This window comes from Eremothecium sinecaudum, chromosome VIII (genome assembly GCF_001548555.1).
Source record: "Eremothecium sinecaudum strain ATCC 58844 chromosome VIII, complete sequence".
Classification (NCBI taxonomy): domain Eukaryota; kingdom Fungi; phylum Ascomycota; class Saccharomycetes; order Saccharomycetales; family Saccharomycetaceae; genus Eremothecium; species Eremothecium sinecaudum.
This window is the reverse complement of record NC_030899.1, coordinates 1,044,794-1,072,323: the sequence shown is the minus strand read 5'-3', so window position 1 is coordinate 1,072,323 and position 27,530 is coordinate 1,044,794. Positions and strand designations below refer to the sequence as shown.

At 42.0% G+C, this 27,530-nt stretch overlaps 14 protein-coding genes across 14 annotated transcripts; 7 read left to right on the top strand and 7 right to left on the bottom strand.

The window, feature by feature from the left end:
- Positions 1 to 238: 238 nt before the first annotated feature.
- BNR1 (formin BNR1) lies at positions 239 to 4,342 on the top strand (the record flags this gene model as incomplete). Its single annotated transcript, XM_018134530.1, has 1 exon — positions 239 to 4,342. The coding sequence occupies one exon, from the start codon at positions 239 to 241 to the stop codon at positions 4,340 to 4,342; it is 4,104 nt and encodes a 1,367-aa protein (XP_017990019.1).
- A 500-nt stretch (positions 4,343 to 4,842) lies between these two features.
- AIM20 (Aim20p) lies at positions 4,843 to 5,793 on the top strand (the record flags this gene model as incomplete). Its single annotated transcript, XM_018134529.1, has 1 exon — positions 4,843 to 5,793. The coding sequence occupies one exon, from the start codon at positions 4,843 to 4,845 to the stop codon at positions 5,791 to 5,793; it is 951 nt and encodes a 316-aa protein (XP_017990018.1).
- Positions 5,794 to 6,010: 217 nt separating this feature from the next.
- Positions 6,011 to 6,553, bottom strand: COA1 (Coa1p; the record flags this gene model as incomplete). The annotated part of the gene is made up of 1 exon (XM_018134528.1): positions 6,011 to 6,553. One exon carries the CDS (start codon positions 6,551 to 6,553, stop codon positions 6,011 to 6,013), a length of 543 nt encoding a protein of 180 aa, XP_017990017.1.
- A 189-nt stretch (positions 6,554 to 6,742) lies between these two features.
- ATG44 (mitofissin) lies at positions 6,743 to 7,024 on the top strand (the record flags this gene model as incomplete). Its single annotated transcript, XM_018134527.1, has 2 exons — positions 6,743 to 6,751; positions 6,812 to 7,024. The coding sequence occupies 2 exons, from the start codon at positions 6,743 to 6,745 to the stop codon at positions 7,022 to 7,024; spliced, it is 222 nt and encodes a 73-aa protein (XP_017990016.1).
- A 185-nt stretch (positions 7,025 to 7,209) lies between these two features.
- BAS1 (Bas1p) lies at positions 7,210 to 9,501 on the bottom strand (the record flags this gene model as incomplete). The annotated part of the gene is made up of 1 exon (XM_018134526.1): positions 7,210 to 9,501. One exon carries the CDS (start codon positions 9,499 to 9,501, stop codon positions 7,210 to 7,212), a length of 2,292 nt encoding a protein of 763 aa, XP_017990015.1.
- Positions 9,502 to 9,879: 378 nt separating this feature from the next.
- UBP7 (ubiquitin-specific protease UBP7) lies at positions 9,880 to 13,428 on the top strand (the record flags this gene model as incomplete). The annotated part of the gene is made up of 1 exon (XM_018134525.1): positions 9,880 to 13,428. The coding sequence occupies one exon, from the start codon at positions 9,880 to 9,882 to the stop codon at positions 13,426 to 13,428; it is 3,549 nt and encodes a 1,182-aa protein (XP_017990014.1).
- Positions 13,429 to 13,836: 408 nt separating this feature from the next.
- Positions 13,837 to 15,753, bottom strand: GUT2 (glycerol-3-phosphate dehydrogenase; the record flags this gene model as incomplete). Its single annotated transcript, XM_018134524.1, has 1 exon — positions 13,837 to 15,753. The coding sequence occupies one exon, from the start codon at positions 15,751 to 15,753 to the stop codon at positions 13,837 to 13,839; it is 1,917 nt and encodes a 638-aa protein (XP_017990013.1).
- Positions 15,754 to 16,076: 323 nt separating this feature from the next.
- On the bottom strand, positions 16,077 to 17,108 carry IMP21 (Imp21p; the record flags this gene model as incomplete). Its single annotated transcript, XM_018134523.1, has 1 exon — positions 16,077 to 17,108. The coding sequence occupies one exon, from the start codon at positions 17,106 to 17,108 to the stop codon at positions 16,077 to 16,079; it is 1,032 nt and encodes a 343-aa protein (XP_017990012.1).
- Positions 17,109 to 17,321: 213 nt separating this feature from the next.
- RRD1 (peptidylprolyl isomerase RRD1) lies at positions 17,322 to 18,536 on the top strand (the record flags this gene model as incomplete). Its single annotated transcript, XM_018134522.1, has 1 exon — positions 17,322 to 18,536. One exon carries the CDS (start codon positions 17,322 to 17,324, stop codon positions 18,534 to 18,536), a length of 1,215 nt encoding a protein of 404 aa, XP_017990011.1.
- A 197-nt stretch (positions 18,537 to 18,733) lies between these two features.
- PCK1 (phosphoenolpyruvate carboxykinase PCK1) lies at positions 18,734 to 20,359 on the bottom strand (the record flags this gene model as incomplete). Its single annotated transcript, XM_018134521.1, has 1 exon — positions 18,734 to 20,359. The coding sequence occupies one exon, from the start codon at positions 20,357 to 20,359 to the stop codon at positions 18,734 to 18,736; it is 1,626 nt and encodes a 541-aa protein (XP_017990010.1).
- A 546-nt stretch (positions 20,360 to 20,905) lies between these two features.
- Positions 20,906 to 21,571, top strand: AW171_hschr85085 (HHR244Cp; the record flags this gene model as incomplete). Its single annotated transcript, XM_018134520.1, has 1 exon — positions 20,906 to 21,571. One exon carries the CDS (start codon positions 20,906 to 20,908, stop codon positions 21,569 to 21,571), a length of 666 nt encoding a protein of 221 aa, XP_017990009.1.
- A 16-nt stretch (positions 21,572 to 21,587) lies between these two features.
- On the bottom strand, positions 21,588 to 25,280 carry AW171_hschr85084 (PIN domain-containing protein; the record flags this gene model as incomplete). Its single annotated transcript, XM_018134519.1, has 1 exon — positions 21,588 to 25,280. One exon carries the CDS (start codon positions 25,278 to 25,280, stop codon positions 21,588 to 21,590), a length of 3,693 nt encoding a protein of 1,230 aa, XP_017990008.1.
- A 559-nt stretch (positions 25,281 to 25,839) lies between these two features.
- On the bottom strand, positions 25,840 to 26,157 carry PCC1 (chromatin DNA-binding EKC/KEOPS complex subunit PCC1; the record flags this gene model as incomplete). The annotated part of the gene is made up of 2 exons (XM_018134518.1): positions 25,840 to 26,074; positions 26,144 to 26,157. The coding sequence occupies 2 exons, from the start codon at positions 26,155 to 26,157 to the stop codon at positions 25,840 to 25,842; spliced, it is 249 nt and encodes an 82-aa protein (XP_017990007.1).
- Positions 26,158 to 26,369: 212 nt separating this feature from the next.
- Positions 26,370 to 27,527, top strand: AW171_hschr85082 (HHR241Cp; the record flags this gene model as incomplete). The annotated part of the gene is made up of 1 exon (XM_018134517.1): positions 26,370 to 27,527. One exon carries the CDS (start codon positions 26,370 to 26,372, stop codon positions 27,525 to 27,527), a length of 1,158 nt encoding a protein of 385 aa, XP_017990006.1.
- Between the last annotated feature and the right edge of the window lie 3 nt (positions 27,528 to 27,530).

Here is a 27,530-nt window from a genome sequence, read left to right as displayed (position 1 = left end):
ATTACATAACCGAGCCATTTTGGTCCGGGTTTAGGACAAGGAACAATGTGCGCCTGTGTCAGCGCCGGACAGTTCATGATTTTAGCTGACACTATTAGCGACGTCCAAGATTTTAAAATGTTAACTCAAAAAGAGATTCCAACTAAGAGCGGATTTAACAGTATTTGTGACAAACTAAGCAAATTGGCTCGATACACGAAGGAGATCCGATCAGGTGAACGGAATAAGAAGGCGCTACATGTCTACTGAGGAATGCATATCGTCATCTAAAATCTTCATGGGTACAAAATCAGCCGGTGATGGGATAGATTTTACTACTAGCGGAGGATGTTTGGAGTGTAAGAGAGCTACTTTTGCTCCAGATGACAAGATGATAATTGGAGCTATTCTAGATTCAGAATTATTAATAAAGGTACGACCTATCAGTCAGCCGAACTTGTCAGACAGGGCTACTGATTTCAGTTGTGTTAACGAGAAAGAAAATAGTGAGTACGTTCCAGTAGCTAGTTTCAGGAAGGATCTAACACCTGCAAAAAATGTTGTAGACTTTTATTTTAACGAGTTGCTTAAAAATTATTTGCATGTGAAGAACAGTAAAAGAAACATAGCTATCGATATATCCACGCAGGAAAAATGGGACCTGGTCTGTTGCAAGTACGGCGCGCTAATAAGCAGAGAAAGTAAGGTACGTAACAACCACCCTTCAGAAAACGCTGCCATAAATCAAGTACCTCGCGACAAGGATGAGAGGACGCCTGTAGGTAACTCCTTTGATGACTTGCAGCAATTAGAGAGGTTTCTACACTTGCGGAAAAACTGTTTGGGGTTTATTTCTCGAGGGGGCCTTTTGCAGCTTCATACCTATGCCACCTCTGCGAGTGCAGAAACAGAATATATATACCTTAGGTGTTACAAGGCGTTAATTGCCCAAGAAGCAGGACGTGATGCGGTGCTCGACAACCTAGAAGTAATTAAATTACTATGCAAATATATGTCAGATTTGAACGCCCATGCCAGAACAAGGTTACTAGCAACAGAAATTTTGTTAGTACTTACATACAAGGGTAGCACAAAAATATGTCGAGAGTTAGAGAGCTTTTATTCTACTTGGCTTAAAGCAGTTGAAAATACAATAACTGATGAGTCAACTTGGTACCATCCTGAGCTGAATATGGAGCAACCACATCAATTTGTAATAGACTATTGCGTATCTACCATGTTTCTTATAAACTCGAGCATCCAAGGCTTAAGCTCTAATAGCGAGAAAACGAACATGTTAGCAATGCTGAAAGATGCCGGCATTCATAAAATATTCCATCGCATTGTAAGCTCCGGTGAAAAGTTTAATTCTGAGATATTACTAGATGAAATTACTAAATATCAAAGTCGAGAGGAAGATATTAATGCTGAAAGTGTGGTCGAAAAGAACAGTATTCTGGAAGTTTCGTTTGAAACACAGATGAATACAATAGTTACCTTAACACAGGGCACTCCGTTAGAAACGTCAATGAATCATGTGATGGGTTCGCTAAGAAGGGCTATTACTTCAAGGACATCCGATGAGTCTGTGAAACTTCTTCAGGTTTTTGAGGCTTTATTCCATTACCTTACTGCATCTGCACATGGAGACAGCGTATTAGATTCTTCTCTGAAAGTCACATTAAATGAATTAATGGACAGCTTGCAATCGAAGCAAATTCACAAGAGAGCAATAAACGAGCTAGAGAATATGAAGTCAATGATGGAAGCAATGAAGGCTAAGATCAGGAAGCTTGAACACCAAAAACAAATCACTAAGAATGTACTATCAGATGAGCAGCAGTTTACTGTTCGGCCTTTATCAAAAAAAATCGATTATATTACAGAATTGGAAGAGAAATTGGAGGAAATAGAGAAACAAAGGAAAAACGAGCGTCTTAGATACGAACGTGAGTTAAGTAACAAGGAAAAAGAGAAGCGGTTTGCAAATAATGCTATTTCATTATTTGCTACATTGAAAAATGGTAATGGCTTACCCCATACAAGTATTGGGCGCGTTCCATCATTCAGTGTCAGCAAACGGGTATCAAAATTACCTCAACTGCCAGGAAGTGTTGCCAGGAGAAGTCTAAGTGACCCTGATGCTTTAATTGGCTCAGAAAATGAAAATTCCCAGGCTGAGAATGTAATCTACACAACGGCAAAGGATGGAAATGAAGATGTTAATAAAATAGCATTACAACAGCAGCAATTCATGACGAATGTGCCCGACATGCCCTTAGCAATTTCACCTGTACCAACATTATCTTCGAATGTCATTAAAACGCATAACCCTAAAAATGAACTACCCGGAACTACTACTTCAGTGGACCCTATAATACGCACATCTGTGGATTGCAAAACTACGACTGGTACCCTTTCAAAAACTACCACATCTGTCGAAAAGACTCTATCATGCATGACGCCCCTGTCACTGCCTCCTCCGCCTCCCCCCTTACCAAATCTTCTTTTGAAAGAAGCTTCTTCCAAGTCCGCGAGTTCAGCTAAAACAGTACTACCTCCCCCTCCTCCCCCTCCGCCCCCTCCTCCTCCTCCATTGCCCACTTCATTATTGAATATAGCGTCCGAACAATCACCAAATTCTGTAGCGTTTCCATCGACGCTATCACCACCTCCACCACCTCCCCCGTTGCCTCCATCTCTAAATAAAACTTCAAATATGCTGTCTCCGTCACCACTCTCGCCACTTTCTTCTCTTTCTCCACCAGCACCACCACCGCCTTTATCAATTTTTGGCCAATTGAATCCAAATGAATTAACTAATAGTCCACCACCACCACCGCCACAACCATCAGCTCTTGATGAACCGCATCAAAAAGTGGTCAAATTAAGACAAATACACTGGGATAAAATAGATGACATTAAAGAGACAGTATGGTGCGACAAAAAATGGCGAATTTCTAAAAGCAGCGAATTGGCGGACTTTGGTATCTTCAAAGAGATCGAAGAGTTATTTGAAGTCAAACCGGTCACCCCAGTAGTCACGAATATGAAATCGCGATTTCAAAAACCAAACACCAACAAAGTATCCTTACTTTCACGGGAATTGGCTCAGGAAATTGCAATTAATCTTCACATTTTCGCACATTATTCCGTGGAGGAATTGGTTGAGAAGGTTTTAGCATGTGATACAGAAGTCATGTCTAATTATAGCGTAATTGAATTCTTCTGCAAAGAGGAAGTTAATAATATCACACAGAGCGTGCAAAGGATGTTCTCACCATATGGCACCAATTTCGCTACCAATGAGTTACCAGAAAAGGATCCAAATACTTTAGAGCGCTCAGACCGGATATTTTTGGAGCTATTCTTTAATTTACGTGCATATTGGCCCACAAGGTCTAGTTATCTCCGTACCATGTCCTCTTTTGAAAGGGACTATTACGATATTTTGTTCAAATTGCAAAGGATTGATGATGCAACAAAAGCCATCCAAAATTCAACCAAATTAAAAGAGCTATTTTTCATTATTATTGAAATTGGTAATTATATGAACCAGAAGCCAGCACTTGGTATCCAATTGAGCTCACTAAACAAACTAGCATTCACCAAGTCAAGCAAAGACAACAACATCTCGTTCATACACGTCATCGAGCGCATTGTTCGCACAAAGTATCCTTCTGTGCATGACTTCGTGGAGAGTTTAGAGAAAATCTCTGACGTATCTAACATAGTAGTCCAACATGTGCAGCAGGAAGCCGAAGAATTCTATGAAAAGATAATAAATTTGGAAAACCTATTAACAGTAGGAAGACTCTCAGACTCTTCTAAATTCCATCCCAAAGACCAGTTTCTCACGCTGACCCAATCAAAAGTCGCCCAAGCAAGACAAAAGGCCGACCTTTTGAAAGACCAATGTACCCTCACAATTGGCGATTTTGACAAGCTGATGATTTACTGGGGTGAAAATGCCAGCAAGGTAACAAGTCGCAACACCTTCTTCAAGAAATTTATAGATTTTATGTTATTGTTCAAAAAGGCCAACAAGGAAAATATCGAACGCGAAGAACTACATCGCGTCTACGAAAAGCGCAAGCAGGAACTGTCGGAAGCGGCATCCGCCCATGCTCATGCTCAGGGTTCCTTTGATAATCCATCCTCATTATCCAATGAGCCATATGACCATGACGCAGTTGATCGCTTAATTAGAAAGCTTCGAGATTTACGTCAACATGAAAATAGAAATCTACGAGATCGCAAGAACGAATCCCCCAGGAGCAACTGCAGGAGTAAGCCAAGAGAGATGGAGGATGATTTATTATCAAGAACGCAAGAATTGTTATCAGACATTAAAAAGATATGATAGAGCACGTCCTAATTCAAACAATCGTAGCACAAAAACTGTAGTACCTTTATGTACGCAGTATATAGTGTTTTGTACTTTATAGTAATAGAGCATTGTTGTTAATCCTAATCTTTCCAGAATGGATTAATAATAGCACTGCTTTAAAGTTACGTATGGTCTGGACCCTTAATGCACCACCCTTCCTAAAATCGGCATCATCGGCGAAGCGCAATTTTTTAAACCGATCATGTGACCAAATATTGCGCAGAAGATAATTTATTTATCTCTCATCACATCAGGACCAGCCGTGCTGTAACAGCTTAAAATCACAGACATAAGCACTACGAAAGAGGCGGTGCATCACAAAGGGATCTTTCTATGGAGCGAGCCTAAATATTCCTGTTGCGATATATTTTTAAAAAACTTCTACAATATTGCGGGCGAGATCTACAGATACAGAGTGTACAATAGTCTGTGAGTGTGTGTGTGTGTGTGTCTGTAGTATATAACAGGGTAATATGGTTGAGACAACGATTGTTGCAGTGGTTTGCGCGATTGGGTTACCCACTGTGATCAGCGCGTTGATTCTGGGAATCTTGTGGCGTAGAGCGCAACTGAGATTGAGGAAAGAGGACGAGGATGGGATCGGTGGATTTATTCAACGCGACAGTGAAATACTTTGCACGGGAGACTATAAGTACTTGAAGAATGAAATAGAGTTGAAGGAACGGATGGATTATAATGGGAAGCTTAAAGACTTCGGATTTGGCTCAGAGAAACTGAGATCAAGTACGTCAGGGGGCTCAACATCTAACGAGGAGCTGCGGGGGACACCGGATTCTGCGGGTTATCACATGAAATCTGCAAGTGCCTCAGTGGGAAGAGGAACTAGTAAGTATTTCATCCCTGCATACAGGCGGAGGTTTAACAACTCGATGTCTAACCAGCATATCAATAGAGCTGAAGACGATAGCCTTGCTGGTAGCTCAATTTTATCTTTCGATGCTCACAAAACTTCGAGTCTCATGGAGCAAATGGTTCCTATTATCACTGCTGATAATAGCGGGATGTTTGGTGCTTCAGATATGATGTGTTCCGATAGAGCTAGCCGTACTAGCAATGAAACTTTAATCAAGTCATTACAGACGCACGATTTTGGTTCATATCCGAAGCACAAACAATCCGTACCGCAGCTAAAATGCACCTTTCCTTTTACTACCACTCCTTCTCCGCTGATGTCTGGTGCTCCATCAACGTCGTCTTTGAACAAATTATTGAGAGCGGACTCTTCTAACGAAGACTGCAATCATAGTGTTGACAGAAATGATACTTATATTCTGAATAGCAATTATCAGATGACCAACAACAGCGAAATAATGGAGGAAGATCAGTATGAAAATGAGTTCACGAACTATTCCAGGAGCAAGCGTGAGTTTATTGATATGTTACGGCCTAAAGTACAAAGTTAGCGAAGAGTTGGGAATCATGATAAAATGCATTTATGGACGTATAACTTGGGATCACCTATATAAGTCTTTAATGAAAATATATGTGGCGTTAGTCTTGTATTACATTTCAGTTACTGTATTTCTATGGTATGAAAGAACATCATTGAATATATATTTAAGACACACTTTCTAAATATATACAAGAGTTATTGTGTTTGAACGATGTTTAGTTACACCTTTATAAAGCACCGCCTTCCTCTAAGAGGTCCACTTTGGTATCGCCGACTGTCAGGCACCATTCATGGATCATGAAGCTCTCAAGTTTACTTTCTCTGCTAGCAACAAGTGTGACAACACCTGTAACGCCTTTAGATCCTTTCACGTAGAATTTGATATTGATATTTCCCGCAACTTGATTCAACTGACCATATACCCAAGGTACTAACCCATCAAAATCGACATGATCACCCAATAAATCTCGTGTAGCTGGCGACCGCCTTAGTTGGTAAAGAGAGTTAGTAACAATTGGTGACTGAGTCTTCTCATAATTGACAATAGCCAGAAAACTAACACCAATAGTAACTAAAAACCCCACAAAGCCCAGTCTTCTTTGAAGTTTACCTTTATTTATATCAGGCAGCTCTCTCTCGATCCTCATAGGCCGTGATTTATCCTTCAGTACAATTTCCGGCTCTGTTGACATAAAGCGGCAAAGCGGCCTGCTAACAGGTAACCGTAGCCTTGCAGTCTTACCTATACCTGCAAAACTTCTACTTAACATATTGATCCAGCGAGGGTATTTTTATTTCCTTTTGGGTGTGCAGCTAAGAGCTTCACCAATAATTACGAAGGGAATTTTTTGATATTTTTATCTCAAAAGTTCCCTCGCAATATCAAGCGACTTGGGAGGCAGCACAAAAAAACCTGCTATTGAAATAATTTGTAGTATTCACCATTCTAAAACACCATAATGGCATTGGTATGATAATTTGCAAGAGACTTTAAAAAGAAATCTCTTTAACTAACGACATATCTGCAGTTTGGTAAAGTTATTCATTTTTCCATTGATGTAGTGCTTGTATCTACATGTCTAGCAGGCATAAAGAGAAATACCGGATTGACACTTAAAACTGACTATTTAGGGGACGGTCCAGTAAAAGAATATACGAATAAACTTTTGAATATGGGAGATTCTGTTTTTGATTATGCAGTTGCCACTTGTGGCTCTTCAAGTTACTTCAAGAGAAGATAAGAAACAGTGATTGGGTGTGTTAATGCTTTGACGTTAATTCAAAGTTATCGCACAACAGATATATACTAGGGTATCTATTTTTTATCCTTAAAATGTGTACAGTTACAACTTACATGAATTATAGCACTTTTAATAATTGGGTATATCCGGATATCCCATTGAATTATTCGTCCCTGGCGACTATATTAGCTAGGGTTGAATGGCAACCCTCTGTGAATGCATTCATTCATCACTAAGTTAAATTCATCATCATTGGTATTGTTTTTAAGTTGATTGTCCTCGTTCACAGTCATATCTATCGTGTTAGTGAGACTTCTACCGGCCGATGATGGTAACGGTGCCGCTTGCTGTATACTATACTTAGCTGAACAAGTAGCGTCTTCACTAATTGGCACAGAGCCTAATTGTCGTAATGTTTCCCAGAAATCAGGACCTTCTTCTTCTACAATGGAAGACGTGCCATCTTCCGATGCCGAACTTGTCAACACCGAATTACACTCTTCCTCATTCTTTGGGACATGGTGCTTTTGATATGGTGGAACATTTACACCTCCATGCGATAATAAAGAGGAGATATTTTGCAGTTCGTTACTTGTATGGTTTCTGGGACGCTTTTTCTTGTTACTACGGTTGTAGGGGTCTTTACCTGATAAATCTGGTTCGTACCTTGCGTGTGCACTGGAGCCTAGCTGCAGCTTAACATTTGATGGCAAAGATTTAAAATGCGTCATTCTCTGTGGACCAATATCCGGCAGATCATGGCCCGGCGAAGTATATGAATCGCTAGTCATAACCCCTGCATGTTGGGAGTACGCTGGGGAAGTATTTTTACCATCAATGTAGACCTGACTAGCTGTGCTCATACTATGATTGCCTTGTAAATTCACTCTATCGTACTTTGGGTCCTGAGTAAAACCATTATTCAACCCAAATGGCGATATATTATTTTCTTCAAAGTTGTAAATACCTAAGGAAGATGTCTCATTTATCTTCCTCAAGTTATGATGCTGATTTCCAATAACGTAGTGGTTATGAACGTGTTGATATATGTTAATGGAAAGCCCATATTTCTTAGACTGCTCTACGAGCTCGTGTACCAAGGCCTCGGTTGAAATCGAACCACCACCCACTGACAAGCCCTCATGATTTTCTAAACCGTATTTCCATTCTCTGACGGTCGACATTGGCTGGGGATGGGGAGTTACATTATTAATAGCAACATCACTTACATCTGCTATTATGGGTATACCTGCATCGGGGTTTAATTTGTCTATAGTTGATGAGATTGGTACATGGGAATTTAAAGTAGTTGCGATCGTTGGAGTAGCTGCAGAGACACTATATGCCGATGGTTTGAGTAAGATTTGTGGAGAGGATCCTGGGTACTGTGTCTCGCGCGAAAGACGAGGGCCCGGTGCGGTAATAGAACCCTCAGCAACTGCATCCTTGTTACTGTCTATGCCGTCTCCAAAATCTATCTGCAATGATTGTGTGATCGGCGACGCTTGCGGATGAGCGAGAATCGGCGTCACACTTCTCGTCGAAGACAGGTGTTCATAATTCACGGAGTTAGGAGAATTGTTCGCCACATTATTCCGCGGAGAAGCAGAGTTCTGAGCAGTTTCCGAATAGCCCAATAAAGTGGAGCCCGAAGAACATGTTTTATCTCCTACAAGATTCCCACTTGCATTAGGATTTGCAATTTCATCAGAAGACGTACCCAGGGTTCCCTGAAGTTTCCCAGGAGAACTAAGGCCACCACTTTCTACAGCTCGCGTTATAGCCTCAGGAGCTTTAGAGCGCATAACCATCGTTATAATCTTTCTCCATCTGTTCCTACATGTCAGACTAGGCCGCGACTCCATTTCTGAGGAAATTTGTCTCCATTTCGTACCATACACTTTAACTTTACTGATAAGGGCCAGGTCTTCTTCCAGGGTCCACTCTCGCAGCCGATCTTTCGTGCTCGGGTCCAAAACTTCGATATATCGCTTCGCACATTGATCTTCAGTTCTGCCTGCGAGCTCGTTTGAAATTTTAAGCCATTGCGGGCCGTGTTTTTCGTATGACCTCAACAAAAACATGTCCTCCTCAGGCGTCCATCTCCCCTTTTTTAAATTCGGATCCAAACTACTAGTCCACCGCTTCCGCACATCCTTCGGTTTCCTTATTCTAGTATCGAAATTAAGCACAACTTTTTCCCATGGGATCTTCTTACAGGCTATCTGTGATTCATGAATCGAAGTAACGGAATTAATCCCATTTGGATAGCCAAGCTCAATCAAACACTTGTTCACAGCTCCACGTAAAACCTCATCATCTTGCTTTGACCACGGCTTACGTATTCCCCTTCTATATGTCTGATACCCTAAGGATTCAGTCACATCTAGAGGATTTATTTGTTCCCGCTTAGGTTTTGGTTTTTTGCTACCTGGCAGAGATTCCGCGGATACTGGTTTGCTGCCAGTCGCATTCATAACTAACCGAAACAGCTAATAGCACAACTTGGATATCTCAACAGTCCGGTGTGGCCTTTATTTCTTTGGTTTAGGCTACCTCATCGTATACAACATTTAACGTCATTCATGTTGTGAAAAAATTCAACACCCGGACATTCTCACCACAAAGGAATTATCTATAGACCGGGTAACAGAGATAGTTAAGTTTTTTTTTTCTTGGTTTTAAATGTTTTTGAGTTTAGTAAGCCAACCCACAGTACTGTTTTCACATATTAAAGAAAATAGCCGCTATTGATCACTCTTAAATATTTATTTAAGAACAAAAAGTTAGCATCCAGATGTGAAGTGTGTTTATTAAAGCAATCGATAAAGCAGGAGAGTATTGCGTTTATATCTATGACTAACCCATATACTACTAAATACTGTACCGAGCTTCAAGAGTTTGTTCAGGAAGTGTACGTTAATAATGTCAAGAATTACTATCCAAGACTGCGTTTAGAAAAGCTCATTGAACTATTAGAGCATGCTTCTTACTTATTAGATTCATATCATGCGCTGGCTGAGCAAGGGGAATGGAATGATGGAGTAACGGCCTTTGTAATAGGTGCGTTTTACTTGTATTTGATTGTACCGCAATCCACGGAGTTTCAATCCAGGAACTTATCCTACTCAATGTATGTTGAGCTAAGAAAGAAGTACGAGAATGAGCCCAACATGACTAATATTACAGAATTAGTACAGAGCATGGCCGAAGATTTGGTCCAGGTATCACAATCGGATGCCAATGTGCACAAAGTGGGGCAAAGCAGACAACGGGCCTATTCTGTTCCCAGTAATGCTAGTAATATGAGCTCGGCTCCCATGGATCAGTTTAAAATGCTGGAGATTAACGAGATGGGACAGAATTCCAAGGAGACTATGTGGAGTGCTCCACGTCTAGAGCCACATGACCAGCTTCAAGTTGTTGGATCTCAACAGAATGGTACTAACAGTTTGCATGTTCCCGGTGGGATAGATGCACAAAACGGCGATCCCATAGGGTACAATTCGGATGCTTCTGATTCAGCGTCTATTCATGAGTGGTCTTTACCCTCGCAGCATAAAAGTCCCAAGGATTCATCGCACTATTCCGAGACTAACCGTTTTCAGAAGCTTCTTACAGAGAAGCTAGGGTTAGAGAGCACTCGCGTATCCCCTGTTGATGACGGCGCCAGCACAATGCTAACACGGCTTCATGAGGCGTCTTGCCTCAAATGTATTGATTTGATGAACATTTTAAGGACAAATATGAGGTATTCTACATTATTAGTGGACTTACGTTTAAAGAGAAGATATGAGAAAAACCATATAGTGGCTACGAACTTGATCAATATAGATCCTAATATGCTATGGGACCCTGAAAGGGGTGCTCCTATAGCATCAGTCACGGAATTGGAGAAAAAAGTAGATAACGATTTGTTTACGAATAGAAGCAGATTTAACTACATAGTGTGCTATACAGATAGCTACACTTATATGGTTAGTGAGTTCCCCTATGAGCTCACTTTTTTCCGCCTAGTATATTCCGGGAAGCCGCAATTAATTACAAAATGTTTATTAGGTGGCTATGATCAGTGGAAGGCTTTCCTTAAAGATTACCATAAGCAGGAATCTATCAACGTTGACGATTATCTTTGGCGACCTTACGGCGTTGGAAAGAAGATTAAACAAGTCGCAGAATTTAAGGAACCTAGCACCGCAGTCTCTTCTGCGCAAGGTATGCATCCACCACCTCCAACACCAGTAATCCTTGCACCACCATCTCAACGAATGCCATCCCACTTACCGCCTTCTGTGCTAGCACAATTTGCTTCTGCTAATCAGAAGGGCCCAGAGCTTCCGGGTGGGATTCAAATTCCAGCAATAATTACAAGCCAGTGTACACCTCCCCTTCCACCCCAAAATGCCCCTCCTCTGCCACCTAAAAACCCGCTGCAGCCGCTTCAACAGTTAAAACTGTCTGGTACAGCAAATGCAGCACAGAATAATCCTAACTTTGAACATTCATCTCAGGTCCCTGGGAAAACATGTGTTGACTATAAACGGAATTCACAAGTACTGCAACCACCGTCTCTGCAACAACTGCCGCCGCCGCTGCCTCCTCCTCTGCCTCATGCGCCACCCCATGTACAACCTCCCGCGCAACCTCCTGCGCTGCCATTACTTCCTGCTCCCCCTCTTCCGCAGTCTCAGCAAACGCAGAACGTTCCTCCTATTATCCCACTGAAGAAACAACCCGTTCCTTTACACACGGGTGTCCAAAATCAAGAATTCCTGCTGAATGGAAGCAAGTTAATGCCTTCTGCAATTCCAAGAGGGGAAGTATCCAGTGTAGAAATCGTTCCAAAGAAGAAGGTACCGTATGATAACATATGGCGTAACTCTGATGTCCCCAATTCACGAGGAAAATACACTAATAGTGCGGTAATTGAAGGGGAAGGGGACAAAAAACGCAAATCAGCAATTGCTGATTGGGCACTCACTGCAACTCAATCTCAACCTAAGTCCCAGTCTCAATCTCTACCTCAATCTCAGCCTCAACCTCAAAATCACTTTGTAGTGCCAACCATTGATGCTAGTGCGAATGAGTTTGTTTCATTGTCAATTACAGGTCTAAGGAATATGGGAAGTACCTGTTACATTAATAGTATGCTTCAATGCTTATTCTCTACCACACAGTTCAGGAACTTATTTCTATCTAACATGTATTCACGTTATTTGAAATCTTCAGAGGTGGAAATAATGTCTCGTTCTTTCTACATGTTATTTAGAAAAATGTACATGAATGGCGGTTGTTCAGTTGTTCCCAGTGGGTTTTTAAGGACATGCGATAATTTGAAGCCTGACTTGGGTATACCGAATGCACAACAGGATACTCAAGAGTTTTTGTTATTCCTATTGGATAGATTACATGAGGAATTATCTCACGTTGCAGCTGTAGGCAATGATTATTCACAATTACTTTTACATGACAATACTCATCTTAACGTTAATGACAAGGAATACAACAAGTGGTTTGAAGAGAACATCGAGAGGAATGGTCTGTCTCCTATAGACGATATTTTCCAAGGTCAAATGGAGAACCATCTATCGTGTCAGCGATGTGGTTATTCGTCATATAGTTATTCAACCTTTTATGTTTTATCACTAGCATTACCAAACCATGTGGCAAAGACTTTCACTAAATCCAAGAAACTACGTTTAGAGGACTGTATTAATTTCTTTACTTGCGATGAAGTACTAACGGGACAAAATGCTTGGGACTGTCCAAAATGTGGGCTAACAGCTAACGGTCACCTAAGGAAGGACGATAAGCCAAAAAAGAGAACATTATTTTCATCAGGCAATGACAGCTCTCAAAAAAACTCCACCACCAATGCCGTCCCTAGCAGTAGATCGCGGTTGTTCAAATTTGCCAGTAAGACAAAGTGCGCTTCAAATTCTCCCCCTAATGCTGACGGTAAAAATAGTGGCAGTGATAAATATAAAAACCAGAAAAAACTAACAACCATCAAGACTCTCAATTTTATTACTTTGCCCCGTGTCTTAATAATTCACTTATCAAGATTCATTTACGACCTGACAAAGAAAAATAGCACCGTTGTTACTTATCCTTTGGTTTTAAACATTGTTTTAAAGAACAATGAAGTAGCAAGCTTTAGACTTTACAGCATTGTTAACCATTCTGGCACCTTGGTTAGCGGTCATTACACCGCCTTAGTTAATAAGGATAAAGACCATGAGATCAAGAAAGGTAAACAAAAATGGTATTATTTTGATGATGAAGTTGTGAAGTGTGACGTTAATCATGGTAATTTTGACGAAGGAATAACGTACGTTTCAAGCGGTGACGTTTATGTACTATTTTACGAGAGAATACCGAATGACTCTTCTCCAACCTCTTAGTATTCGGGTATGTGTAATTATGGTTTTCTGATAGACAGATTAGATGCGTAAATAACAAGTTAAAAGATGTTTTAAATAAATGTACAATTCTAATTAGAAACTCAAAACAAGAACAATTGTAATTGAGATGCAATATGAAATAATATTGCATTTATTAACTACATAAAAATAGAAATTTAAAGATACAGAATGTGTATTTTTTATTAATCATACTCATTTGACTTTTTTAGAAATATTTAATTTAAGACCTCAAGTTCCAAAAATTCAACCATGATAAATTAAATTAAATCAGAAATAAAAAAAATACAAATCTCAAAAGAATCTGAGTGAATTTGTAATTAAATTTTATAGCCGTTTAGTTATCACTTCAATGCTCGTTCATAAATTTCGGTAGGTTCAACCTGGAAATTACAGCCCAAATGTCTTGATGTATTCAACAGCGTATGCTGCCTCCCTTTCACGCCTAGTAGAATCCCAACCTAGTTCATCACCCATCACCTTAACAGTGCCTTCAACAGCTTCTAGGGCATGTTTGGCATCCAAGAATGCATATCTTGTTCTTCTCATCAAAAAGTCCAACGGAGTTCTTGCGTACTCATATTGGACACTGTATTTCAACTCACCTATGGTGTATGGGTAGTGGAAAGTGTTGAAATCTACTTGTAGCTCTTTTCCTGGGGCTCCTAAAACAACTGGCTTTTTATTATCTTTCTCACGTTCAAAAAGATCACAGATGATGGAAGCTCTGGTACCGTAGTTGTTTGACAAGTGCTCTGCCATGTAAGTGGGCATAGAGTATCTTTGACATAACAAAGCTGGCATGTTTTCGTTCCAATTGTTAGCACCAGACAATTTCAATTTCTTGGTAATGCATGGCTTGGCGTTAACAAACTTACCAACTTTAACAACCTCATCAATAGTTTCTTCAGCCATCTCTCTGTAAGTAGTCCACTTACCACCTGAAATAGTGACTAATCCGGCATCTGAGGTAAACAAGAAGTGTGACCTGACCAAATCCTGAGTATCTTCAGCGTTCTTTCTTGGATCCCTAACCAAAGGTCTAATGCCTGCCCATGCAGATTGCACATCTTCACGTCTAACAGGAAACTTGACGTAGTGCTGCAATTCCTTCAAAATGTCCTGGATGTCCGCTTCTGTTGCGGTAGGGTTCTCTGGAACAGTTTTCATTGGAATATCGGTGGTACCAGCCAACACTTTACCTTGCCAAGGCAAGAAGAACATAACTCTGCCGTCTGAAGTTTCTGCATCCAACAAACCCATGTTCTTAGGACAGTAAAAAGATGGTAAAATCACATGAACACCTGCTGAGGGCACCACCATGTTAGGATTATCTACAGCAACTTTTGTGGCAATAGTGGCATGCTCGTTAAGTTTCTCTAGAGCTCTGTTGTCTGGTAGGCCGCGAGGATCCTTGTCCATCTGCAACAAGCGGTCGGAGTAGGGACCGGTCGCATTAACCACAACTTTCGCACGGATTCCATACTCAAGGCCCGTTTCCAAATCAACGGCTACTGCACCCATCACTTTACCATTGTCATCCTTCAACAACTGCTTCACTTCCATGTAGTTTAAAGCAGTGGCACCATTCTCAATGGCTGTAATTGCAAGCGTAGAGTTCATACGTGAGTCATTGAATGTCCCATCGTGATAAACTAAACCTGCCTTTAGCTTGGATGCATCCAACATTGGCGCAACCGCAGCAGCAGATGACTTAAACAACAAGTAGGAGGACCGGAGGTTCTGAGACCCAGCAAAAAAGTCGTACATTTTCGTACCAACGTAAAAGTAGGGCACCTGCCACCATTTATACACAGGAATCATGATTGGCAACACCTTGCAAAGGTGAGGCGCCGTATGCAACATGTGCGCCCGCTCGTTCAAGGCCTCAACCACCAAGTCCAACTGCGCCTTAGATAGCTCCCAAAATGCTTTTTCTAAGTACCGCACTCCTCCGTGCGCCATCTTTGTCGACTTGGATGAAGTTCCGCTAGCAAAGTCGCCTTTCTCAACAAGCGCAACCCGCAAGCCTCGAGTCGCCGCATCAAGCGCAGACCCAGCACCAGTAGCACCCCCTCCAATCACTAGCACATCAAACTGATCAGTCTTCTGGAGGTTCTCCAACAACGCCTTCCTCGACGGTGGCGGAGGTAAGTTCTCAAAAACACGTGCCAGGGTCGTATTTCCGTCGTTATACACGTGACCGCCACGGTGGCCAAGAGCATTAACACCCACTACCACTGCACCAGCCATCGCAGCTGCTGCAAATGCCAACGGACGCACGCGCTTACTTGTCAATCGAAACATCTTGTCTATTTACGCTGCTATGCTCGAACAAAAAACTCGTCCTTTTCAATCCGCTCACAAATAGGGTAGTCAACAGGTAAAAAAACTTCTTTTCTTCTTCACTTGGACTATCGCGACACTCCGACACAACACGTTTTCCCCACGCACAATGGCTGTCTTATATAGCACATGCAACGGCCCACGCGGGACCGGCCACCTGACAACTAAAGCCGGGTCGCCCCGCTTTTCTCACTCAGCTATCTAGCCAATCAGCGCGGCGCGCTACTAATACAAGGCCCTCATTGTCGGTTCAGAAAAAAATCTCCGGACAAGAGGAAAACTGCCTATTCGTGGAAACCCCTGCGTCTCGCTCGCCTTAGTTTCTTGCGTACAACTAAAGTTGGAACGGAACTGACATAGCCAGCAAGGGAGCCTGTGGCGATTTGTAATGGCACGACTACACCAACGGTCCGGAAGGCTTCAATCATCTCGGTAAGAAGGTGGCGAGGGTACTGGTGGTGAAGCGTGACGATAATAACGTCCAGGTAATCAAGCACACCACTGGTACAGTCGAGTAGGAATTCCACTTGTTCATTGACACGTGACATGTGATTTTCTACGTCGTCCTGGTCGCACTGGACCAATATGTATAGAGTGTCGTAGTTGGCGATAACAGCGCCAAATGTGTAGGTTAGAGCGTAGAGCTTCTCAGCAGAAGAAAAGCTTAGATCCTCGAGGTAGACGAGGAAGGACCTGCCGGGGGACTCTTTGGGCGGAGGAGATCCGCGGTGGTGGGCGATGTGCTTTATAGCGCGCTTGCAGGTGCCATTTAGGGTATTGACCTCCAGCGGGGAGTTTTGGGGACTTATAGAAGCTCTATGGGCGGCTAGCCAGGCCGGCTGTGAATCTAGCACGTGTTGGATGCTTTTGGCGAAGTTAGGCAGTACGCGGGCGCCGAGGTCGTAATCGAGGTCTGCATCTAGGTCTGTGTCGCTGATCTGTTCTTCGTCACTAACAGGGTCCTCCTCGTCCATAGCAAAGCTGGTGGTCAGCGCAGAGCGCTGATGGAGTCGTTCAGAGGGGTCATGTGCTAATATGGTCCACTTTAGATTTTCGTGCTCTGACAATGGAGGACGGCCTAACGAGCGCGATTTGGTCCTGCTACGGCTGCTACTGTAGGAGCGGGCGTTGCTGAGTTTGTTCCTGGAACGACCGCGCTGTTCTGGCGGCTCTTCGATTTTTATCGTTACGTTTAAAGCGGGGGCTTCTGATGGTGGCGAGCGATCAGGAGCATGAATAGGAGGGGGAAAGCCTGAGCTGCTGCCCAGCGAGTTCTGGGGGTTGCGGTTTAAAATACCCTTACTTGGCTCATCCATATTTTAACCTGCGGTATTTTAATGGTGATAGAAGGAGTATGTTTTGATTAGTTAGGAAGATGAACTTCTTTTTATGTAGGGTGAATTTGCTCCCCTTGACGAATACTGTTTTTTCGCAAGCGTTCAGAAAGTTAAAAAATTCAGGGCGTGTACGATATATAATGCAAGAATACCTTCACTATAGCAACACCTGAGGCAAACTTTTATGGTATTATGGACGGCAACGGTGACATAACAAAGTTTAATCTAAATCGGACCAAGTTTTCGCAACCTGTAAAGCGTATCAGCGATGTTCATGGCGCAAACGATTTTCAGCGGTCCTTAACAATGCATCGGCTTCAGACTCACCTGGAGAAGTACCTTGAGATGGTGCATGGTGTTGACGTGCCTAGTAGCAGTTCCAACCCTAATGTCAATAGGTTTGTGAGAATATTGGAGAGGCTTGGAGAGTTGATTAGTGAGACTCCGGCGAGGGCGGATGCCCCACGGCGCTTTGGTAATCTAGCGCGTCGCGACTGGCAAGATAAATTGGAAGCAGAGCAAGACAAGCTTTGGGAGGAGTTCCTCCCTATAGCGTATGGCCAGATATACAGGGATAGTATAATAGAGTTGCGGTTTTACTTGGGTAGTTCATTTGGATCCAGAGAGCGGTTAGACTACGGCACAGGCCACGAATTGGCATTCCTTGCAGTGTTCGTTGCGGTTGATATGCTAGGAGTATGGAACTTTGGAGGTGCAAAGTTTACTGGTGAGGATTTCCTGTTTATTTGGTATAAGTACTATGAACTGGTTCATAGATTAATATTGGAGTATACGCTAGAGCCTGCGGGCTCGCATGGTGTATGGGGGCTGGACGACCATATGCACCTTCAATACATAATAGGAGCATCGCAGTGGGCTGGTGAGGATAAAAAGGCTCCAATACGACCTCCAGAAGTGCAGAATTCGAATATTGTTGAGAGCTACGCGGCTACGAACCTTTACTGTAATGCAATTGCGTTTATTTTCCGTGTGAAGTCCGGTCCCTTTGCACAGCATTCACCAATGCTGTTCGACATTTCAAGAAATGTTCTTAGTTGGAACAAAGTTGCAAGTGGATTGATCAAGATGTATCGTGTAGAGGTTCTGAGCAAGTTTCCCGTGGTTCAACATTTTGGATTTGGAACAGGCTTTTTCCCGTGGGTTGATATTACGAAGGGTAGATCACTACCCGCCTATGAGAACAACGATGATCATGCGGAGACTACTGGGACAGTATCGATACATACTAGTCCTCCAGTACTCGGGAAGACCATGCGCCCTCTTCAACTTGCAGCTACCCAAGCTCCAACCACCGCTGCAAACGCTAATAATACAATGCCGCCGCCACGTATGACTGTTGGCGGGGGACATAGCACATTGGGGCGGTACACCGTGCCCAGAAGATGAGAAATACGTAATATAGGGCTTGCTTAATTCTCAATTCAGGCAATAGTTTTACGAACTTGGGGTGCATTTATTTGATTTGAATATTCTTCTAGTATATAGTCATAGATGAGTCGGTATACTCAACCTTATCACCCATTTTATTTGTAGTTTGATAATAAGTACCGCTTAAATAATAGTGGTTTTCTTTTAAATTGACATTAAAATTGTGGACCCGCGGCAAGAACCTCTGCAGTGGCTTCATCTTGGTAGGTCTTGAAGTTTTCCATAAACTTCGTAGCTAAACTCTTTACTTGCTTATTGTATTGTGCCTCGCCTTCAATCCAGTTCTTGGCTGGGTTCAACAACTCAGATGGCACACCACGAACAGCTTTTGGAATACGCAAGCCAAAGACAGGTAAAGTCTCGTACTCCTCTCCTGACAAAGAACCGTCATGAATAGCATCAAGTATAGCACGCGTGTACTTTAATGGACAACGCTTTCCGCCAGAAACATAGGATGAGCCAGTCCATCCAGTGTTGATTAACCAAGCATTGGCATTGTGGTGAGCCATCTTGTCCGCCAACATGGTAGCGTATTTCATAGGGTGCAATGCCAAAAATGGCTGTCCGAAACACGAGGAGAAAGTGGCCTCAGGCTCAGTAATACCCTGTTCTGTACCAGCCATCTTAGATGTGTATCCAGAAATGAAATGGTACATCACCTGGTATGGGGTTAACTTAGAGACTGGAGGCAACACTCCAGAAGCATCACATGTCAATAAAATGATATTGGAAGGATGCTTGTCGGACATACAAGGAATCTTGGCACTTGGAATATACTCAATTGGATAAGCGCAACGGGTATTCTCAGTCACAGTAGACTTGTCATAGTCAACTACTCTAGTCTCCTCGTCATAGACAACGTTTTCCAAAACAGAACCGTACTTAATTGCATTGAAAATCTCTGGTTCTTTCTCCGCACTTAAACCAATACACTTGGCGTAACATCCACCCTCAATATTGAAAACACCATGTTCAGACCAACAGTGCTCGTCATCACCGATTAACTTCCTGTTCTTGTCAGCGGACAAGGTGGTCTTACCGGTACCACTTAACCCGAAGAACAACGTTACATCATCATTAACTACACCTTGGTTTGCGGAAGAATGCAAAGTCAAAACTCCGTGGTTGATAGGCATTAAGTAGAACATCACCGTGAAAATACCCTTCTTCATCTCTCCTGCGTACTCGGTTCCAAGAATAACCATTTCCATGGCCTTGAAATTAATCTCAATGGTTGTCTTCGACGACATACCATCGGTATGATGATTAGCTGGGAATTGGCCAGCGTTCCATACTGTAAAGTCCGGTTCACCAAACTCGGCTAGCTCTTTTTCTGTAGGCCTAATCAACATATTCGTCATAAATAGAGCATGGTAGGCGCGGCAGCAAATGATACGAATCTTAATTCTGTATCTAGGATCCCAACCAGCAAATGCATCAACAATATACAAGCGCTCGCGGGTACGTAAATAATCCACAGCTCTTTCACGGTTGATTTCCCAAGTCTTCTCAGTAACTTTCTTATTCACAGGACCCCACCACACTTGGTTTCTAGATGTCTCTTCGTCAACAATGCGCTTATCTTTTGGTGATCTACCCGTTTTAGCGCCGGAGTACGCTATCAACGCACCAGTACTTGAAATTACAGTCTTCTTCTCACGGAGAGCATCCTCATACAAAATAGCTACAGGTGCATTTCTCCTAATTTTTAGTACATCGTTCAGTCCCAACTCCGCCCTTATATTCTCTTCGGCTGATTGATACACCTTAGTTGGAGACATTTTGTTATTATATTTTGCTATAGGTTTATAACTGGATAGTGCACGATAACTAGTAACACTTCTTGGTATAGAATGGAATTGAGAGTTTATGTACTTTTGGACTAAAAATCCATCTGTAAATACCCGTTTATATATGTGATGCCGTCGCATACAAATATTAAGTGGCTCAAATCCAACTATTCGCAGCAATCCCGAAACTCGGAATGAGAACGACACCACTGACATAGTAAATGACTCCTCTAATATTAGTATGTTCCACAATAGTCCCCAATAAACTCTAATACTGCTTAATACAGAGACATGTTGCGGTAGTTTTCGTTTTGTCCCGCAATTATCTCTCCAATATGAGGCGGCGTCTGGGGTATCAGCCTAAAAAAAACATAATAGGGTAGAATTCATCCGAATGAACGGAGCAAACCGGCAGAAGTCCGGGGTGGGTTACCCGAACAAGAGCATTACTAGAGATCGAGTTCATTTAGCCGCCAGACGTGCTACTGTTGTTACCACTTTTTATATTACGTGCTATGCTGCAAATAACTCGGCACTATGGGAAAGGCATCCAGAGTACCTGCTAGAGTGTGGAAAAGTGTCTGTGACAAGCCTCTGGTAAATAGAAAAGAGTTGTCTCACTTAAACAACGGGGACACTACACGGTTACCGTTACGTAGTTTCGTTAGGAACTTGGGCGGCAACAGTAAAGTGTATAAACGTATTAAGAAGGACGAGAATCATCACGAGTTTCGTATTAGGAATGTTCTAGATCAATCGTCAGGGACTCTAAAATCTTCGGAGCAATGCTATTCTATTAGTGAGCTAATTACCACAGCCGTTATTGACCGTAAACGTCGCTTGGCACCGGCGATCTCCACAGTTCAAAGAAAAGGAATCGCAGTTTTGCCTGTGACGTTGCAATCCGTTATATTCCGATTTGACACAGAGTGTAAGCTTCGCCGACATATCACGCCGCGAGAAATAATTTGCGGGGATCGTAGCCTTGGAAACAGCTCGGAGGAAATTTTATCCATTGGTCCAGTTTACAGTAATAAGAGGTTAAAAATGTTGAAACTTGACACAGGGAGGACCATTTTGATATCGCCTGATATGTGTAATACAGGTATGATTCATTCCGGAAACCGAATAAAAATAGATAACTCGTTAACGTTCGAGTTGTATGAGGGAGTTTACTGGTGTTTGCGATGGTTTAAGGTCTAATATATGTAAGTCTAGGTTACTTGGTACATACCTTCTTCTGGGCGCCAATTTCGTTACACACGGAGAAGATGAATCGCGTGCTGAAAGCCCTTATATTCTGGGCCTTGGCCTTGTTGCGCATGTTGATGTCGTCAGTGATGAGAGATATGAAATTGAACTTTTCGCCGCCGGCTGCGACAATGGCTGCGTGGTTAGTTGCACGTGACTCAGAATTGGCTTGGTTAAACTTTGCCTGGGCGCGGTCGATAGCCTCTATTACGAATTCATCAACGTGAGTGCGCCAAGTCATCTGTTCTTCTATTTCCAAGTGTTCTTCGAGGTGTCCGGCGACGTTTCCTGTGAAACGCAAAGGCAGCAATTTTCTTTCATAGTAAAGTTGCCGCACGGTGATGACGGCACGTGTGGCCGCTTCAAGGACGCTTTCGTCTTTTGACTTCCGCAAGAACCTGAGCTCCTGGAAAGTAGTTAGACATATGGCAAACTTTAGCACATTATTTGTGGCCAATTTGTAGATATGACCAAAATGTCGCAGCCAGGTAGTCGCGTCTAAGACAAAGTAGGTTACGTGGGTATCAGCGTAGCATTGTAAGTCCCCGCGAGGCAGCAGCTGCTCCCAGTGAGAGTCGTCCACGTAATGCGCCTTGCATAGGAATTCCTCCAATATTGGTTTCTCTTCTCTATCAATCAGGTTATCGTAGTCAAGGCACTCACTTGTAACTAATTGTCCGTTTTCTAAAAGTCTCTTGCCGTTAAAGTCGTCCGCGCCTTGTATTCCACCACCTTCTAGCCGGCCACTAGTGTATACAGATGCAGTAATTTTATCACCGTTCTTATTGAAACAATGGTAATCCAGGAGTAGGATTCTGTATCCTGGTAATGAGGTGATGTCTACACCAGGGATCATGCCTCTAGGTGGAAGCGCGTGTGGGTCTGCATTCACGGGCGAAATCTCCTCGAAAACAGGATAATTACTGGCAAAGCTACCCAAATACTGGTCTCTCCAGTCTTTAGGTGGCTCCTCAAATTTGAAACTTAATGAGGACCAGTGGGAATCACGGGAAATCTCAACACAACCAAATGGAAATTCATTAGAAAAGGCACGGAAAAGAATAATGAGACGAGTGCAACGTTTCCAGAACTTTTCACCCGATTCATCACTGTGATCGAATATAATACCATCTATAGGCGAATCTAGGAACATGTAATCCTTCTCCTCGCCAGAATTAAGTTCTTCTGGATCGATAGCGTGCCTTTTATTGATAGTGTCAAACCATAGTGTACCCCAACAATTCCAAACCTCTGGTAGTTCCTCATCCTCGCAAAAATGGTTTAGAATATCAAGCAACGGCATATCATAAAACCGTGACATATACTCATCGACCATTGGGTTAGATTGTCTATGACTGTTCATATAAAATAGGAGAACATTCAGGAAAGTTACTATGGTATCCCATGGGAAGATGTGTCTTATAAACGTAACCCAGAATTTTTGAACCTCCTCATTTTCGATTTCTGATAGTCTTAAACCAACAGCTACTAGGAAATAGATCCATGGAAGTAGATGTGGTAATGCAGTAAGGAATGGACCGTTTAAAAATTTTCGTAACACAAACATGCTACATTGCATTGAAGTCAAGTTAATATAGTTCAATGATTCCCTCCAGATATTTACGTCTTCTGGGAAACTGTAAGCCACGCGGGTCGAAGCAATTGACTCAAAGAACTGCGCAACATCTGTGACAACGTAATCTTCAATCGGCACATCTGATTGATTAGATTCAGTAGGCTTCGATTTTCGCTTTTCCTTACGTCCCTTTTTTTCTTTTAAAAATTTTGGTAAACCAAACAGTAAAGCAAAGGGGTTTTTCGGATCACCAAATCCAACCAATTGCAAAATGTGTGATTCAGCATATAGAGGTGCATAACGGAAAAAGTGCTTCAATCTTTCACCATCTTGAACAAATATCAGTTTTGGGTCAAAGAAGTTGGTGCCAGTATTTACGCCAAACTTATGCTCAAAAAATGCCAAAACAACATGTTGCAACTCAGTGTTCCCAAGAAAACTGGGTAATAACATAACTTCAGTATGCTTCAAATATTCCACAAGTTGTGAATTCCTGTAATACCCTCCCTTCCGCTCTGCAAAGGCGCGTTGGTAGATATTAGCAATCACCAATTGCATATATTGCTGTGAAGGAATGAAGGTATCATGGCAAAAAACACTTTTACCGAGATTAACAAAAGCAGCCAATGTATTTTGCTGCACAGTGGACATATGGTAATATAACTTACCATGACCAAAATTAAACTTTAATGCTTCATGATACCAATACTCTGCACTTAACTTCCAATCAACAAATCCGGTAGGATATAATGCAATTGCCATACGCGATAAATCACCTAGCCTCTCTAACCATATTACACGAAATTTTGGAGGTATATCTCCAATCATGTTAGATATGGAGATGAAAACATAAATAATAAACTGACAACAAACTTCCGGGTCCATGAAATCTGAGAAGTTCTTCAACACATCTAAGAAAGTAATGGTGCCGTACACCCACAATCTTCTTTCGATTCTGTAAACCTCTATTATTTCTTGTCCAATCAATAGGTCAGCTTCCGGTTGCGTTGGAAGTAATGCAGTAGTAATGAACATAAAATAGTTGTCGATCAATTCAGCGTTCAGCTTGTAGATTACCCACAAATTTTTTAAATCCGTGGTCTGTGACGTGGTTAAATGCGAACACCTCTCCTGTAGCTCTGTCTCTTGCCTTACAATGTTTCTGTAAATCTCCTGCAACTTTTCAATCAATGCTTGACTAGACGGCCTTGTTTTGGCAGCTACCTGGGGAACGCCATTGTTATTAGTTTCATTGTTATTATTTTTCTTATCTTGTTGATCGTTGTTATTAGCGCTGCTAAAGCTATCCTGGTTACTTTCACTGCTCCTTGCATTACCGACACTATTATGTGTATTTGATGCGTATTGTCTGTCATTCTTTTCAATACTAGACTCACCTGTTATGTCTTCAGCACCGTCCTGCTGTTCGCCAGGGTTCTGTTTCATGTAGGTTCCATCCTTGCAATGATCAACAAACAAGTTGTGGCCTTCTCCAACAGGCGCTATCTTATACGAGCCGAGTGTAGAATGCTCTCCTGGGGCATTTAAAGATGACGATTGCGACGTCTGTGCTTGTACTTGCGTTTTAGAGTCCGGTAATGTGCGTCCGCACACCTGCTTAATGCTACTGTTGTCAATAGCCTTCGTAGCTGTACCCATAGTTGATGACAACGTTGTTGGCAGGTAGTAGGGCGACTGAGGGGTAAAGTCACTATGAGGTTGAGGAGTAAGTTTCAAGGGGTTCTCTGGAGATATTGTCTCACTATCATTCTTTACTGGAGAGGACTCCACGGCTTCACCAATATCCAGAAAACATTTGGGTGGCAATACTACTTCACGTGACCTAATATTTAGCTGATCACTAAGATGCACCCTAGCAGACATTATTGATATCTGGTCAGCTATACTTTCACCATTACTATTTGCAGCTTGTTTCAAGCCCTTGGCAGTTGCACCTGCCTCTGCCAATCGCCTTTTATTCACTCCCTGGTTTAAAAACTCTATTGACATAGAATTTTGCCGCTTCTGATGTAGCTGAGGCGGGACAGAAGAGTAGGGCTGTGAAGAAGAGAAAAGTTGTTCCATTCTCCTCTCTTATCATATATAGGATTGTATCAAGTCTTGTAATTGAACCACTCACTGAATACACACACCGTTTATTGGGCCTATTTTTGAAAACTTTAAGAATAACTCAGGGATTAAGACAAAAGGCATAAACCGTGATTTTGAAATGGCCAGCGGAAAATTCCACAATCCCTTTAAAAATTGGTAAAGTCTTAGTAAAGCCCAATTAGAATTGATTGACAATTTACTGACGATCAACGAGTAAATAAGAGCAGTCAACCTAGTTATGTTTATATCATAGACTTTGCTGGCTATAGCAAACAATGTTAACTGAAAAAAAGACTAAAGAACTTTGTTGTTAAACAAAGCAGGGTAACGACAACTTCGTCAATAGAAGGATTTACTATACCATCTTAAGTTAGGTAATGTTATAAACAGGATCTGCCGACGGCAGGCGAATGCTTATATAGAGCGTTTTAGCTACTTGTTATTTGCTGGTTTGCAGGCTGACGTGGCTTGGAATGGTATTTTGTAGTGAAAGCGGGTGAAAGTCTGCATATAAAACATTGTAAATCTGTTCTCAGTGGGCGGGGAATTCATCAAAGGTTTCTATTATGGTTTTTATGGAGTCTATAACGCTGCTGACCCCTACGCGCAAAACTCGATTGTCGACACTCTGGAAGGAAACAAGCAGTTTGTTATTGTTATGAGAAAATCGTACGTGGAAATCTTCAGGTTTTAGTATTGGGTCTGGAGACAATGCTTTTACAGCTATTGAGGCCTGGTTTTCGGTTTCAAAAGGGATTTCTAGTCGGCTGTAGTTGTGTTGAGTAAGTTAGTGATGAGGTTTGCGGATACAAGGTTAGGACAGATTCCGTACATACAGTGAGTAATCCATATTTCCGTAGGCGAAGCGTTGGATCTGCACTCTCGGAGGTTGTATGAAGGGGCCGATGTGGGCTTAAAGTGCGGTTTGAGCGAATTTGTTGATATTCTAGAGTTGTTCTTTTAAACGTATCTTATTCTGGGGAAAATTATTGGGAAAAAAGTGGTTAAACATTATTAATGAATTATACTACTACTTAGGGGAATTTAATTAGGCGCAGCAAAATGCTTACAGAGGAATTAGTTGTAGCCAACGGGCTTGGTTACGTAGTTTATACTGATACAGAAAACGGTAGCAGTATTTTGAGGCTTGTGAAGACGCAGACAAATCGCGAAGATAACTATTGTAAATGGAATAATGAAAGAAATCTGGTCGTTATAGACTCTGTTAACTCAGGTGTCGGCCGGAATCCGTCGAATGATTACTATAATATTGTATTTAAGCATGTGCTGGAAGACTTAGGATATACACATGACTACATTAAGACTAGTGACGCAGACACAGTGAGTCAGTTTGCCCGATCACTTGAATCATCGACATCTTATGACGTGATATTTATGTCTGGTGATACCGCAATCTCTGAATTCATTAATAATTTGCCACCGGATGGCGCCTGTGTCCGTATACTGCCTATTCCGCTTGGATCTGGTAATGCGTGGGCGAGTTCATTGGGTTTTACGTCACCTGTCCTGACATTTGGGGCTTTTTTAAAGGGTAAATGTTTTGCCTCTCAATTTCCACTTTACAAAGCTGTATTTCCGAATGGATATTCCTTAAAATTCTTCATTGTGTTATCGCTGGGGTTCCATGCTAATCTGCTGCACTTATGCGACAATCCAAAATACAATTTAGGCACGGAAAAGTTTAGAATTGCAAGCGAGGAGATTTTTAATAACTATATTTTGGATGAGAAGATTCAATTATTGGATGATGATGGAAATCAAATTAAGGCTGGAAAATATGCATATTTTGTGATTATTAATACGTCGCACTTGGAACCGGAATATATCCCATCTCCTAGTTCGAAGGCACTAGTGCCAGATCTTTACCTCCTTGCATACGATTCACAACTCGAAAAAGAATACCTTGCATCAAAAATTATGCAGGGTTATAGCAATCGACTTGGGCAGTCACTTGTTGGTCCTGGTATTACCTATGAAAAATTGCCTAGAAAAAGATTTAAGGTTTTGGTGGAAAACGATAAAGCCAATAGGAGAGACTTTGAAATTTGCATTGATGGTCACTTGTTAAATTTACTCGATCTCCAGCCTTCCTCTGAGCCGAAAGATTTCCAAAATTGGTTTTATATAGAGACATTACCTGTGTCTCCGAATATATTAGCTCTAACGCAATCCGATGGAATACCGTCACCTGTTATTTAGCCG